At 37.8% G+C, this 17408-nt stretch overlaps 1 protein-coding gene across 2 annotated transcripts in view; it reads left to right on the top strand.

Annotated features, from left to right (window-relative positions):
• The window catches only part of sh3yl1 (SH3 and SYLF domain containing 1), an 89532-nt gene that overhangs the window by 63112 nt on the left and 9012 nt on the right, over positions 1-17408 (top strand). The window contains exon 9 of one of the 2 annotated variants that reach the window (XM_066713197.1): positions 2382-2432. The exons of the other annotated variant lie outside the window; for it this stretch is intronic. Within the exon in view, the coding sequence (XP_066569294.1) occupies positions 2382-2432 (51 nt within the window). The remainder of the gene's footprint in view (positions 1-2381; positions 2433-17408) is intronic. 2 annotated transcript variants of the gene reach the window in all.

Raw genomic sequence — 17408 nt, 5'->3', positions numbered from 1 at the left:
CGGCGTAGTGTGTTACCAATTGTTTTCTTGGTGACTATGGTCCCAGCTGCCTTGAGATCATTAACAAGATCCTCCCGTGTAGTTCTGGGCTGATTCCTCACCGTTCTCATGATCACTGAAACTCCACGAGGTGAGATCTTGCATGGAGCCCCAGACCGAGGGAGACTGACAGTTATTTTGTGTTTCTTCCATTTGCGAATAATCGCACCAACTGTTGTCACCTTCTCACCAAGCTGCTTGGCGATGGTCTTGTAGCCCATTCCAGCCTTGTGTAGGTCTACAATCTTGTCCCTGACATCCTTGGACAGCTCTTTGGTCTTGGCCATGGTGGAGAGTTTGGAATCTGATTGATTGATTGCTTCTGTGGACAGGTGTCTTTTATACAGGTAACGAGCTGAGATTAGGAGCTCTCCCTTTAAGAGAGTGCTCCTAATCTCAGCTCGTTACCTGTATAAAAGACACCTGGGAGCCAGAAATCTTGCTGATTGATAGGGGATCAAATACTTTTCCCTCATTAACATGCAAATCAATTTATAACTTTTTTGAAATGCGTTTTTCTGGATTTTTTTGTTGTTATTCTGTCTCTCACTGTTAAAATACACCTACCATTAAAATTATAGACTGATCATTTCTTTGTCAGTGGGCAAACGTACAAAATCAGCAGGGGATCAAATACTTTTTTCCCCCACTGTATATAGGGTCGGTTTCATGAAAATTTGGATGAGAATGCATGCAGTGTTATGCAATAATTAAAAAGAATTAGTTCTTGCAAGCGCAGTACCCGGAAATCATATCCAGTTGTTACCTGAATCAGATGTATTTTCTTGCACTCGGCATCCAATAAGAGAAGTTATCCTGCATGTATAAATAACCTACTGTTGGCGGGAAAATTACAGTTTGCTAAATTTAGAAGTGTTACTATGTGTCAGCAGTGGAACGAGCGATTTTGTTCGAAGGGTCTCCTTTGTGATTCAGGTTCTGACAGACTCTGCTTAAAAGATTGACTTCACGGTAAGTTGAGAGCTTCAGCAATTGTTTTTTAACACGTCTTTCTAACTTTGTCTTAGTAGTTTATTGGAGCATAAAATGTAGTTTGTTATGATTCTGTAAAGAAATTAATTTGACTTGTCTATAGCCAAGTATTTTGGGTTCCTTTTGAATGCCTGTGTCTATGATGCAGGATTTTTGCATATTCGTAGCTATTGTCAAAGTTATTCTTGGTTCAGACCGTTAAGACTTAAACCATAATACAAGGAAACTTTTTGTTTGTTCAGTAATGATTATCATTATTTTCAACTTTTCTTGCAGGAAACTCTGAATGTTCTTATCTTTAAACAAAATAGTGCTAGATAGTGTCGATAGATTTCGATTGGTACCTATAGGAATGTGTGAGATGACCCTGATAATTTTCAGTGGCCATGAGCCATGTCATATTGAATAAATTCTATGTCAAATTAAAAGGTTTTTGTGTGCTTATTTTGTTTTTTGTGATGGCACAGCACAGTACCGTTTTAGTGTGACAACTTTTTTTGCAAGTCTACATCAGCAAAACATCAGAAAGAAATAATAAATAACCCAAACAGGTAGCAAAATATTATGTTGGGTAGGTCAGAGAATGAAACATAGGTGCAGCATGCACCTTTTTAAAAATGACATCAACCCATTCAGACTCTTTAATGAACACCCACAGATGCATGCAGACATTATTGATATATTACAATGAACAGATCTGATATAAGATATTTGTTTATATATCTTATAAACAAATCTAGTGTATCCTTTGTACACCGGTTTGGTTTCTTTTTTCCAATCAAGACCCTAGGGGGTGGTGGTAAAAACATGCCACTAGCACGAAATGTATCTGGCTGATAATCTTTTTTTCATACAGATGTCTTTAGATAAGGTATTTAATAATTAAAAACACAAATGTATCAATTTGTTACTCTCGTGTAATACTAGTGGTACATGTTTTGGGAGAATGACCCATATTCTTTTGAAGAATTGGTGATGTGAGAAAAGATTCTAAACGGAAAGGCTTTAACTTTTCACATCCACTATCTTCCAAGTTGGCCCAACACATCCTGACCTGAACATTACAAACCGACTTGTGAATCCCAAATTGTGTGACTTTTAAGCATCTCTTCCCTTCTCATATGTAGACCAGTCAGGGTGTCCCATTTCTTCTAGATGCCTATTAAATATTTAAGTTGCTAATGTTGCTAGCCCAGTGGCACACATTGTACAGTCCCATTTTGGCTTATTTTTGAGTATTTTATGGTGATTTTGTGTGGATTCTGGAAGGAGAGCACTGTTTCTTTTTCTTTATTGTATTTAATGATTATGGCAGATTTATCACATATATCTTTCCTGTTTTTTTCTAGAAAAGCAAGCAAATTTGTATCCCGATCTTTCCAGTGTTAGGGCAGATTTGGGTAAGTACAAATATTTAACCCATACCCAAGGCCAATCAGTTTGTTTTTTCTTTTTGTTCCCCATTTACTTTAATTATAAAAGTATAGTGCTGTCCGTAGGTCAAAACTAATTTTGTAATTTTATTTTTATTTAAAAAAAATAAAACAATTGTGAGGGGACAGCAGCTTTTTTTTTTATATATACTACAAACCTCAGACTTTTTGCTAAATGAACATTAAATAAATAAAGCCAACTGCCAAAATATATGAACCCACTTATATTTCCCATTTTCCCTTTAGTCTGAATATTGCTTTTAGGGGTGCAACCACATTCCCAACAAACTGTTAAGTAACTTTTCTATTGCACACTCACAGGGTGTGTTAAATTCATTAACAATCATAAAGTTGTATAACATTAACATAGTTTACCTCTGGTTGCAAAATCAGTACAGCTGCATGTCTTATTGATTTGATCATTTTTACAGTACATGTCTCAAGTAATTGGAGTTTCAAGCCTTTTGCATTTTTACATTTCTGTCACAATTCATTTTTTGGAAGATGTTCATTTGTATACTTATGAAAGCAAATTAGCAGAGTTTCAAAATACATAGGTTTGTAGTCTAATTTGATGCTCTCCGAATGAAACATTGGAAATATCTGTATTTGACCGATGAACGCAGACAGATATACTATGATGGTAACATATCAAACTATTGACAACTCGATATATAATATGTGTAAGGAGGATGTTACTATTTAAAGCTTCATTGTGAGACATGGTTAGCAAGTCTTTGCAGAGCTTTAGCAAATTAAATTTACAAAACAATATGGATACTACAAAAGTACTAATGCATGTTATACGTATCAAATTTCTGCTTACTTGTTAAAAAATAAAATCCACTTATTCACTTATAAGAAAGTTTACAAATGAGAGGAGGCCATTCAACCCGTTGTGCTCATTTGGTGTCCATTTATAACTAAGTGATCCAAGGAACCTATCCCGTCTATTTTTAAATGTTCCCAAATTTTCAGCTTCAACCACATTGCTGGGGAGTTCAGATTGTGAAGATTCTCTGTGTGAAGAAGTGTCTCCTGTTTTCTGTCTTGAATGCCTTGAAGCCCAATTTCCATTTGTGTCCCTGCTGATCTGGAAAAGCTCCTCTGGTTTGATGTCGTCGATGCCTTTCATGATTTTGAAGACTTGAATCAAGTCCCCACATTGTCTCCTCTGTTCCAGGGTGAAAAGGTTCAGTTTCCTCAGTCTCACTGAGTAGGTGCCCAGAACTGTCCACAGTATCCAGATGAGCTCTAAGTAGTGCATTGTATAGTCTGAACATTACTTCCCTTGTCATTACTTTTGACAATATACCCTAACATCCTGTTTGCCTTTTTTATTGCTTCCCCACATTGTTTGGATGGTCCAAAGTCCCTTTTGAATAGCTTGTGCTGCCGAGATTGTATCTGCCGAGCCACCTATTTTAGTATCATCTGCAAATTTGACAAGTTTGCTAAATATCCCAGATCATTAATATAGATTAGAAAAAGCAAAGGCCCTAATACTGATCCCTGTGGAAATCCACTAACAACCTCACTCCAGTTAGAAGCAACTCCTCTAATCAACACCCTCTGTTTACTATACATCAGTGGTTTTCAAACCAGTCCTGGAGTACCCCCTGCCCTGCTGGTTTTTGTTCCAACTGAGGTCTTAATTTGCTTAATTGAATCCTTAATTGACCTTAATAATTAAGTAATTAAGACCTAGGTTGGAACAAAAACCAACAGGGCAGGGGGTACTCCAGGACCGGTTTGAAAACCCCTGCTATACATCATCCAGTTCATAATCCATCTACTTACATTACCCTGAATGCCTACAGCTTCCAATTTGAGGATCAGTCTTTGGTGTGGAACCTTATCAAAAGCTTTGTGAAAATCTAAGTATATCATATCATATGCTTTCACATGATCTACAGCTGCAGTTGCATGTTCAAAAAATTAATGAATTAGTAAGACATGATCTGCCTCATCTAAACCCATGTTGACTATCTCCAAGAATATGGTTTTCATTAAGTCTAACTCTTCAGTCTAACTCTTCTAAGTGCTGCTTCATACCTTCAAGGTTTGCTTTTCAAAAATTGTAGACCATTGTTTCAGACTTAGTCCTTGTTTTTTGAAAGTCTGCCTCAAAGCTAACCATATTGTAATCGCAGTTCGTCATTGGTTCTCTAACTAATGCCCTTCTGACTCTATCTTGGTCATTTTAAAAGATCAAGTCAATGCATGTGCTATCTCTGGTTGGTTCCCTGACAAATTGAGTTAGAAAGCAGTCATTTACCATCTCAGTCATTTCTGTTTCTGCTTCTGTAGTCCCAACTAGGCTTTCCCAGTCTATGTTTGGGAAATTGAAATCCCCCATTATAACAGCCACATACTTGCTACATGCAGTCCTGATTACACTGTACAATGCAACATCTTTCTGAATATCTGAGTTGGGTGGTCTGTAACACACACAGTCCTCAAGATCATTTATTCAAAAGCTTAACCCACAAAGATTGTTTAATTAAATGTTCTATGTTCTAATAAAATGTTACTTCTTTGTTCAGCACCACCATTATTTAACAGTCTAGTCTGAATAAAACATACGTTTCATATGCATTTTAAAAAGGTAACTTAAATGCAACCTTACAAATTGAACTTTTGCTCACAGGAGTTCTTTCTACATTTCTCAGACTAAGTGACATTTACTGATGTAGCTAATACATACTTTCCCACAGATGAGCAAGAGTACAATTAGCTACAGCAGGGGATGGGCTACAGTGAAATGTGATATGTCTGGCTATGCATGTCACCATATCTCCTTTCACCATGCTTGTCATCTTGGTACAAGCATCTCTAGATTTGTGCTTTCCATAATCATATACTTGTTTGTATTTTTAAAGCAAGATATTTGAGAAAAGTTTTTGTTGAATTATGTGCAAAGCATTTTGACAGCCATGAGAAAGGTCTTAATCAAGGCTCTCAAACGGAGTTCCTGTAAGGTGTGTTGCGCTAAATGGCCTAATCTAATAATTGCTTTATAACATATTGCATTGCTTTAAAGTTTTTTTTTTTTTTTTTTTTTTTTTTTTGCTTTAAAGTTTTTTTCATTTGATGACTTAATATATGCTTTTGATTCAAATTGGCTCTAGTAAAAAATGTGCAGTCTAGAGATGAATGGAATAAACTGAAGACACTGAGGCCTTCCAGGAAATTAGTTTCAACACATTTGTCTTAATGAGTGTTTCTAGGAGTAAAGTAGTGGTGTGTGAACTGCTAAACATTTTACAGACTTTGACATGTCTTCCTGAAAATGACAAATGACAATGTCTTAGTTTTTGGTTTCTATCAATGTGTTAAACTCAAAAATGCAAATATTGTTGCTTTTTTTAATAGGTTTTATTATTTAAAGAAAAATATCAGTATTATTATTAATAATAATTATTATTATAATTTACCACAAAATCAAGTAGTCCCTACCTGAACCCAGACTATTACCTACTTTGAATTATTTCACCATGATGTCAAGGTTTATTTCAGCCCAACCCCTCTAGTCAATGGTAATATCTATCGACTAGTTATTATTACTCACATTTTGATTTTATTACAATGCTCATGGATATCAGTGTGTATTCCACACAGAGTTTTGAAGAATTTGGAAGGGAGCACAGGAGTAAGCTTTTGTTTTAAATTAGGGCAGAGTGCCAATTTTAGTACAATACTGGTTAGTATTTTGATTTGTACTATTCTAACCTCATGGATTGTTAAATATGTATCATTAAAATGGACATGTGTTACCCAAATTTGCAATTGTGTGTATACCTAAAATTGCAATCATGGCTTGAATGAATTCTCTAGTTATTAATCTGAAAATACCTCATGAAACCAATGACAGTACTGAGTTCACTTGAGGAATTGTAGGTAGAACTTTTTAAGATGCTTATCAAGACTAGTTTTATGTATTATGCAATCTCTTCAGATCTTCTGCAGGGACCCAGGAAAGCAATACCTATACTATTGCATTCAAAAAGATTATTTAAGGGTTATTGTGGAGCATGAAAACATCTCTGCAAAGCATCCTTTAGTGGGAGGGTCTTAAAGGGAACCATGTGCAGTGAAGATGCAGGCACCTTACATGCAAGTAACTTGTATACCTTTGAGCTTTTCACTGCACAGCCCTGGTGACAGCCTTTGTGTATTCGCCTTAATATAGATTTAACAGTTGCGGAATAATGCTCACATATCCACTATGTACTTTACACATGTTATTTTAAAGTGATAAATGCTGTGTGTCAACAAAAGCAAACACACAGAGCAGATAAACTATTTTCTTAATCAGGTTTAAATCCTTTTTGTACTTTAATACTCCCAAGGCATTACATGGAAAGAGAATGGAACAACCCTCTCTATCCTTAAATGTACCTCCCAAAAAATGTGTTCATGTCCCTTACATTTTTATCATTTTTGATCCCCAGAGCCTGTTAAAATGTCGTTTTGTACAATAATCCCATGGATTCCTGGAATCCAGTTATCGTCAGATCCTGCCAACATCTGTTAATCCTCTTGAATACCTGCATATCTTCATTACTTCGGTTGTCTCCCTGATGACAGCCAGGGTCTCTGGTGCAGTACTGCACACAGTGCTTTTTCAACTAATTGGCCGCTGCTTTTCTTAGGGGGGCTGTGAAATGGTACTGACCAAGTCGATTCACACTTGGGATTTAAGAACGGCTGTGAGCGATTGTATCGATTACCCAGCACGGTGGGGAAGAAATTAGGGGAAATGCAAAATGTGTTGCTGTTGATTTTACACGCACTCGGGGACAGTCCAAGGTTTTAGTCTTGTTGGAGGATCACATAATTACCAGTAAGTGGAATGCGCTTTTGAAATACTTATTTTTTTTAGTTACCTTTACCCAGTTGTTACCTACTTGATTTGCTCCAATGGGTGTAACAAGGTGATCTGTCAAGTTTTACGTCAATTGCCTGAGAACAAACATCCTCTTTTTAGTCTTAGTGGAGGACAAGGAAATGTAGTGTTGCAATTCTGTATTGACAGGTAGTATGCTTGTTTGGAAATTAATATGAATCTATTTACATTTGGCTTCTCACCAGTGTCTAAGATATATTTAACTCGGCAGTTATCTGCCAAGAGAGTTTCACAAAAAAATTATTCTTATCTGATCTATGTGTTATGGGACAATATTTAGTCCAAATTGTGCCTCAGGTTTGGCAAGTTGTGGGTTGATACTAAACTTAGATGAAACGTAATCCTTTATCTGGGTTTTTGGTCCAGGCAAAGTGCTGCCACAATGCAAGGATTATCCAAATCACTGGATATGTTGTGAAAACTAGCATTTTAATCAGGAGATATAATGTTAATTGGTACAATTTAGAATTTAGACCTTATTTGGAAAATTGAATTCCTGATCTGAAAGATGTCCCAAACACAGAAAGGGTAAAGTAACTGAATTGCTTTAGCATTGGACAAAAGAGATTTGAAAGGATTTGGTGTTAGTATTCAGAATCATATAAGGTGTTCTCCCCTAATGAATACCTCAGGCTCAACAATGAAATATAAACTCTGGGACACAAATGGAATTTAATTTATGTGAAATTGAATGGTGTTGTAAGCAACAGCATTATACAAGTGTATTTAGATGCATCTATTCAAAATTGTCCTGAAACCTTTTAGTAATAAATACTTGTAATATATTATATTAAGTGATAAAAGGAAATGTGTTGATTTTTTTTTTTTTATACACAGTGAAATATCTACAGAAGTTTATGTAGTTTGGGTAACAATGGCTGTGTTTACATGATGAATAAAAGTAATAACCTTAGAGGTAGTGGTTAAGGTGATACCAATGGATTACCATTTTAGATATTATTAGTATTAACACTATCATTTAACAATTCCTGCTTCGGACATCAGTTTGGTTTGGTAGATGTTTCTGTGTCATTTGTATTCATACATAAACCAAAACTATTTAAATGTGTAGAGAGTGAGGAGTATGACTGGGATCCTCCAATCCCAGTCACCCCCGAGCCACCTGTCATTTTACACACTGCAGGCTATACAGCCCACACATGAGGTTTAGCACTGATAGGAGGAGAGGCATGTCCCTCTCAGAGGCACTGCAAAGCTGCAGGTGCCCATTGAGCCAGTAGGAGATGCTCGATAGCAATGAGCTGACAGAGACCCAGCCAATGTAGCCCTCCCTAGCCTGGACGTCTCTAGGCCAATTGTGCACTGCCACTGAGCACTCCCAGTCACAATCGGCTGGTGACATTAGTTGTGATCGAACTGGCGAACCACAGCTCATAGGTCTCAGTCTGCACTTTTACTGACTGAGCTACTCAGGAGGCCAAGCAATCTTATTTTACTGTGTGCCTTATGTAGGGCCCTTTTCTTTGGACGTGAAAATATGCTCTTCTCCATTAATTCACCGTTGTTGCTGATAGTGACCTGCTTTTATAGAGTAGAACATTGCTGTGCTTTTACAACTCTTCATGTCCAGTGCCTGTCTTTTTCTTTTTCATGTTACACATCCTGAGATTGTAAACTTGACTATATTGTATAATCCGTTCACTTTCAAGTTGTAATCTCCTCATGATCAGATTATAACCTTAAGGCTGCTGTCTGAACGACAAAGTTATGATAGAACCACAAAGTTGTGATAGAGAATCGCTGATTTAAAACCTGTGATTGAAGCACTTAGTTGTTGCCTCAGCTGTTGCAAGAGACTTCAGACAGAGAGAGCATGGAGAAGGCAATGTTGAATTAATATTTGTAGATTTACATGTCACTTTTTTTTTTTTTGGCAACCCAGACATTTTTGTCTTTAGGTCTTGACTGTCACGTCTTGCACACACACCATACTGGGTTTAAATGAAGTGATTACGGATGTCAACCAAGTAGTCTAATCTCATTTCTCTTTTGAAGAAGTACGCCTGTATGTCTATAGGCCACATAACCACCAGCTTGCAACATATTTTTCTGCTCCAGTGATTCTTTGTGCACACATTGATCCATCTTTAAAAGAAAGATGTGTAACACCACACTGTAGGATTCCATTACCAAATATCAGCACTTCAAAATGCACATTTTATCCTCTCATCCACTAATTTATGGCCATAGACTTTATTACCTGAGTGGTTGAAAACATGTTATTCATAGAGATGACTGCCCTGATTTTCTTGCAGCTCTCTAATAGAAGTCTCCCTGGTGAAATTTGGTGCTAAATAACTAGTTGCCCAGCTTTCTGTGTATGTATATATATATATATATATATATATATATATATATATATATATATATATATATATATATATATATATATATATATATATACACTCACCTAAAGGATTATGAGGAACACCATACTAATACTGTGTTTGACCCCCTTTCGCCTTCAGAACTGCCTTAATTCTACGTGGCATTGATGCAACAAGGTGCTGAAAGCATTCTTTAGAAATGTTGGCCCATATTGATAGGATAGCATCTTGCAGTTGATGGAGATTTGTGGGATGCACATCCAGGGCACGAAGCTCCCGTTCCACCACATCCCAAAGATGCTCTATTGGGTTGAGATCTGGTGACTGTGGGGGCCAGTTTAGTACAGTAAACTCATTGTCATGTTCAATAAACCAATTTGAAATGATTCGACCTTTGTGACATGGTGCATTATCCTGCTGGAAGTAGCCATCAGAGGATGGGTACATGGTGGTCATAAAGGGATGGACATGGTCAGAAACAATGCTCAGGTAGGCCGTGGCATTTAAACGATGCCCAATTGGCACTAAGGGGCCTAAAGTGTGCCAAGAAAACATCCCCCACACCATTACACCACCACCACCAGCCTGCACAGTGGTAACAAGGCATGATGGATCCATGTTCTCATTCTGTTTATGCCAAATTCTGACTCTACCATCTGAATGTCTCAACAGAAATCGAGACTCATCAGACCAGGCAACATTTTTCCAGTCTTCAACTGTCCAATTTTGGTGAGCTTGTGCAAATTGTAGCCTCTTTTTCCTATTTGTAGTGGAGATGAGTGGTACCCGATGGGGTCTTCTGCTGTTGTAGCCCATCCGCCTCAAGGTTGTACGTGTTGCGGCTTCACAAATGCTTTGCTGCATACCTCGGTTGTAACGAGTGGTTATTTCAGGCAAAGTTGCTCTTCTATCAGCTTGAATCAGTCGGCCCATTCTCCTCTGACCTCCTGCATCAACAAGGCATTTTCGCCCACAGGACTGCCGCATACTGGATGTTTTTCCCTTTTCACACCATTCTTTGTAAACCCTAGAAATGGTTGTGGGTGAAAATCCCAGTAACTGAGCAGATTGTGAAATATTCAGACCGGCCCGTCTGGCACCAACAACCATGCCACGCTCAAAATTGCTTAAATCACCTTTCTTTCCCATTCAGACATTCAGTTTGGAGTTCAGGAGATTGTCTTGACCAGGACCACACCCCTAAATGCATTGAAGCAACTGCCATGTGATTGGTTGGTTAGATAATTGCATTAATGAGAAATTGAACAGGTGTTCCTAATAATCCTTTAGGTGAGTGTGTATATATATATATGTACTATAATCCCTGATGAAAACTGATTTCCATTTCACACCATTTAGTTATCCTTTGTGAATCAGAGATGTTACTTACATTACATTATTTGTCATTTAGCAGACACTCTTATCCAGGGTCACCCATTTACACAGCTGGGCATTTTACTGGAGCAATCTAAGTGAAGTATCTTGCTCAAAGGTACAACAGCACTGCTTCACCCTTCCAGCTATGTGTCCAGAGCCCTAACCACTACTCCACACTACTGTCTATTAATAAGATTGGTAGATCAAGTGTTGCCTTCAGGAAAAAGAAGGCTAAGTACACATTTGGTGAAAAGGGGATTGACAATGGTGTGTTTAGTTGGGCTATACCAGAGGAATACCCAAAGAGGATTGAGGTCAATTTAATGATAAATATAGAAACACCAGTTGCGAAATTAAATGACATTATATCCCTCCTCTGCTATTTTAAATTCTGAGGATTATGGTAAATTACGTTAAGTATTAATATCGAGCTATTAGCAGGTCTTTCAAGGTAAATGTCTGAATAATATTTCAGGTCCTCTAACTTTTACAAAGTATACTGTGTCCTATTTGGATAGTTCTTCATGTTTTTGAAAAATCTCAAGGTTCTTGTATGAGAGAGATCTCTTTATTAGAATCAGAGCAGAGTGAATGTTTTGTTTTTGTTTGTATTTTCTATTTCTTATAATGGTCATGAATAGATTTGTTTTAAACCCATACAATTAATTATTAATAGGCACATGTGACAATAAATTACATTTGGGTGGTTTAATCTCTGACCTCTTTTCTTTTTATAGTTTGTTTCTATATTTGGCCTCACCAAATGTTTAAAAAAAAAAAAAAAAAAAACACCAATAGTTATTCAACAAGGACTGACACTGCACTGACCTCTGACAGTCAATTACATCCTCCTAATCCATGTCTAGTTTGTTACATCTGTATTTATGGAGTGAAAATAGCCCATGTCAACTGGGAAGAGACACTCTTTTAGCAGTATGCTTTCATAGTGTCATCCTGAAATCCATCCCCAAAAATGTTGGCTCTGCTACAGACAACCTCCTGACTTCCTGCTCATGATAGCATCTGTAATCAAATTGTAGGTGACCTCCGTGAGTAATGCTAAATAACCATTGAACCGGTTTGTGATTAAGTAACTTAGTATCAAAAACTTGATTTCCAGTACAAACATAACCTTCCTCTGCAAAACCATGCATGCATTATTGTTAGGGGGCCAAGCGACAATGTTGCTGGACACCTATTGTAATTGTTAGTATTATTATAATTTTTCCAATGTTATTTTCAAAAGAAAAGAAAATGCAAACAGCTGGACATAAACTCTTGAAAATTGGTACTGTGGTAGATACCCATGGTGAGCTATGCCATATGCAATATGGAGGCCATATGTCACGTGGTCTGGTGGTCATATTGGATTAAGTGACACATTTTGGACAATATTCAAAAATCTTCTCCGATACCGCTAATGGGACAAACTTGGTGTTAATGAACTTTTGTTATTACCTATATTAAGATTTGTTGAAGATAAGTCAATCGGTCACATGTTTTGTCCGACATATTGGATTAGCCAATTTCTCTGAAACCACTGGTCTGAATTTTTGTACACGTGACCTTGGATAGGTCCTCTATCAGGTTTGTTCAAGACAACATAAAAAAAAAACATGAACCAATTAAATTTGAATTGATGCTTAAATTGCATGAAGTTGCATATATTGTAGTATTAAGCTTTCCTTACAATACATCTGACTAAGTTTTACTTAACAGAATGTAATACATGTGTATTATGTGTGGTGTAAAACTATAGATTCCTGAATTTTGGTATATTGGCATAACCCATACACAATACATGCATATGCCATACCACACTACTATACTTCCCATGTCCATACTGTACATTTGCCATATCCGTGCTGTTATATTTACTACATCTATTCATTTCCAATATTCATGCTACTGTACTTGGCCCCCTGCATTGCTGAGGAGCTCTTTTTGCTGAAAAAAAACAAAAACAAATTCAAATGCTCCTAAAATGCTAATACATGCATGAAAACTCACGAAACTTGTCAGTGTTGTAGAAAGCACTAATATTTTAATTCCTACACATGCTGGTCACATGGTGCATCCGCCATATTGGGTTTAGTGTTGATATTTTTACATGCTACGAACATCATCGCCAAAACCACTTGGCAAATGCATATGCAACCTCATACCCATTAATACCTTATGCCCCTCTAGGCAGAAGTTGATTGGACACAGTGTTTGGCTGCTATTTTGTATTTTCTGATGCAACTTCTGGTGCCTTCTACTTCACAACCATAAAGCCCACCATGCCACAAATTGGCATGCATGACACTCATACAGAGTACTACGAACTTTGTTCAAGGCGAATTCCTCCACTTATAAACATGGCTGCTGTGGGTCAATGGAAAATAATGCCGCCAAAACAGCCCTGACCCGTCGAGGCATGGACTCCACTAGACCTCTGAAGGTGTGCTGTGGTATCTGGCACCAAGACATTAGCAGCAGATCCTTTAAGTCCTTTAAGTTGCGAGGTGGGGCCTCCATGGATCGGACTTGTTTGTCCAGCACATCCCACAGATGCTCGATTGGATTCAGATCTGGGGAATTTGAAGGTCAAGTCAACACCTTGAACTCGTGATTCATCAGACCAGGCCACCTTCTTCCATTGCTCCGTGGTCCAGTTCTGATGCTCACGTGCCCATTGTAGGCGCTTTCGGCAGTGGACAGGGGTCAGCATGGACACCCTGACTGGTCTGGGGCTACGCAGCCCCATACGCAACAAACTGCGATGCACTGTGTGTTCTGACACCTTTCTATCAGAACCAGCATGAACTTTTTCAGCAATTTGAGCTACAGTAGCTCGTCTATTGGATCGGACCACACAGGCCAGCCTTCGCTCCCCACGTGCATCAATGGGCCTTGGCCACCCATGACCCTGTCGCTGGTTCACCGCTTTTCCTTCCTTGGACCACTTTTGATCGGTACTGACCACTGCAGACCAGGAACACCCCACAAGAGCTGCAGTTTTGGAGATGCTGACCGTCGTCTAGCATCACAATCTGGCCCTTGTCAAAGTCGCTCAGATCCTTACGCTTGCCCATTTTTCCTGCTTCTAACACATCAACTTTGAGGACAAAATGTTCACTTGCTGCCTAATATATCCCACCCACTGACAGGTGCCATGATAATGAGATTATCAGTGTTATTCACTTCACCTGTCAGTGGTCATAATATTATGGCTGATTGGTGTATATCATTATATTTTATGTATTTATTGCTGTGAAATCCATTTCGATTTTTAATGATGCCAACATTTGTATGGCTTTTGACCACATTTTATTTCATAGAGAGAAAGGGGGTAGGTTCAATCTTTTTGTTTGTGATTCTTGGTGATGAAACTCTCCATCAAAGTGGCACCTTAAAGAATTGATGAGCGATTATTCAAAGATGTAAAAAAAACAAAAAACATTTGAAGATGTTAAAAGAATAGCCAATGAACAGGTGTTCCTAATAATCCTTTAGGTGAGTGTGTATATATATATATATGTACTATAATCCCTGATGAAAACTGATTTCCATTTCACACCATTTAGTTATCCTTTGTGAATCAGAGATGTTACTTACATTACATTATTTGTCATTTAGCAGACACTCTTATCCAGGGTCACCCATTTACACAGCTGGGCATTTTACTGGAGCAATCTAAGTGAAGTATCTTGCTCAAAGGTACAACAGCACTGCTTCACCCTTCCAGCTATGTGTCCAGAGCCCTAACCACTACTCCACACTACTGTCTATTAATAAGATTGGTAGATCAAGTGTTGCCTTCAGGAAAAAGAAGGCTAAGTACACATTTGGTGAAAAGGGGATTGACAATGGTGTGTTTAGTTGGGCTATACCAGAGGAATACCCAAAGAGGATTGAGGTCAATTTAATGATAAATATAGAAACACCAGTTGCGAAATTAAATGACATTATATCCCTCCTCTGCTATTTTAAATTCTGAGGATTATGGTAAATTACGTTAAGTATTAATATCGAGCTATTAGCAGGTCTTTCAAGGTAAATGTCTGAATAATATTTCAGGTCCTCTAACTTTTACAAAGTATACTGTGTCCTATTTGGATAGTTCTTCATGTTTTTGAAAAATCTCAAGTTTCTTGTATGAGAGAGATCTCTTTATTAGAATCAGAGCAGAGTGAATGTTTTGTTTTTGTTTGTATTTTCTATTTCTTATAATGGTCATGAATAGATTTGTTTTAAACCCATACAATTAATTATTAATAGGCACATGTGACAATAAATTACATTTGGGTGGTTTAATCTCTGACCTCTTTTCTTTTTATAGTTTGTTTCTATATTTGGCCTCACCAAATGTTTAAAAAAAAAAAAAAAAAAAAAAAAAAACATTTGCACTACACCAATAGTTATTCAACAAGGACTGACACTGCACTGACCTCTGACAGTCAATTACATCCTCCTAATCCATGTCTAGTTTGTTACATCTGTATTTATGGAGTGAAAATAGCCCATGTCAACTGGGAAGAGACACTCTTTTAGCAGTATGCTTTCATAGTGTCATCCTGAAATCCATCCCCAAAAATGTTGGCTCTGCTACAGACAACCTCCTGACTTCCTGCTCATGATAGCATCTGTAATCAAATTGTAGGTGACCTCCGTGAGTAATGCTAAATAACCATTGAACCGGTTTGTGATTAAGTAACTTAGTATCAAAAACTTGATTTCCAGTACAAACATAACCTTCCTCTGCAAAACCATGCATGCATTATTGTTAGGGGGCCAAGCGACAATGTTGCTGGACACCTATTGTAATTGTTAGTATTATTATAATTTTTCCAATGTTATTTTCAAAAGAAAAGAAAATGCAAACAGCTGGACATAAACTCTTGAAAATTGGTACTGTGGTAGATACCCATGGTGAGCTATGCCATATGCAATATGGAGGCCATATGTCACGTGGTCTGGTGGTCATATTGGATTAAGTGACACATTTTGGACAATATTCAAAAATCTTCTCCGATACCGCTAATGGGACAAACTTGGTGTTAATGAACTTTTGTTATTACCTATATTAAGATTTGTTGAAGATAAGTCAATCGGTCACATGTTTTGTCCGACATATTGGATTAGCCAATTTCTCTGAAACCACTGGTCTGAATTTTTGTACACGTGACCTTGGATAGGTCCTCTATCAGGTTTGTTCAAGACAACATAAAAAAAAAACATGAACCAATTAAATTTGAATTGATGCTTAAATTGCATGAAGTTGCATATATTGTAGTATTAAGCTTTCCTTACAATACATCTGACTAAGTTTTACTTAACAGAATGTAATACATGTGTATTATGTGTGGTGTAAAACTATAGATTCCTGAATTTTGGTATATTGGCATAACCCATACACAATACATGCATATGCCATACCACACTACTATACTTCCCATGTCCATACTGTACATTTGCCATATCCGTGCTGTTATATTTACTACATCTATTCATTTCCAATATTCATGCTACTGTACTTGGCCCCCTGCATTGCTGAGGAGCTCTTAAAATGCTAATACATGCATGAAAACTCACGAAACTTGTCAGTGTTGTAGAAAGCACTAATATTTTAATTCCTACACATGCTGGTCACATGGTGCATCTGCCATATTGGGTTTAGTGTTGATATTTTTACATGCTACGAACATCATCGCCAAAACCACTTGGCAAATGCATATGCAACCTCATACCCATTAATACCTTATGCCCCTCTAGGCAGAAGTTGATTGGACACAGTGTTTGGCTGCTATTTTGTATTTTCTGATGCAACTTCTGGTGCCTTCTACTTCACAACCATAATGCCCACCATGCCACAAATTGGCATGCATGACACTCATACAGAGTACTACCAACTTTGTTCAAGGCGAATTCCTCCACTTATAAACATGGCTGCTGTGGGTCAATGGAAAATAATGCCGCCAAAACAGCCCTGACCCGTCGAGGCATGGACTCCACTAGACCTCTGAAGGTGTGCTGTGGTATCTGGCACCAAGACATTAGCAGCAGATCCTTTAAGTCCTTTAAGTTGCGAGGTGGGGCCTCCATGGATCGGACTTGTTTGTCCAGCACATCCCACAGATGCTCGATTGGATTCAGATCTGGGGAATTTGAAGGTCAAGTCAACACCTTGAACTCGTGATTCATCAGACCAGGCCACCTTCTTCCATTGCTCCGTGGTCCAGTTCTGATGCTCACGTGCCCATTGTAGGCGCTTTCGGCAGTGGACAGGGGTCAGCATGGACACCCTGACTGGTCTGGGGCTACGCA

This window comes from Amia ocellicauda, chromosome 1 (assembly GCF_036373705.1).
Source record: "Amia ocellicauda isolate fAmiCal2 chromosome 1, fAmiCal2.hap1, whole genome shotgun sequence".
Classification (NCBI taxonomy): domain Eukaryota; kingdom Metazoa; phylum Chordata; class Actinopteri; order Amiiformes; family Amiidae; genus Amia; species Amia ocellicauda.
The sequence above is the reverse complement of the archived record's forward strand: the minus strand, read 5'-3'. Positions and strand labels throughout refer to the sequence as shown.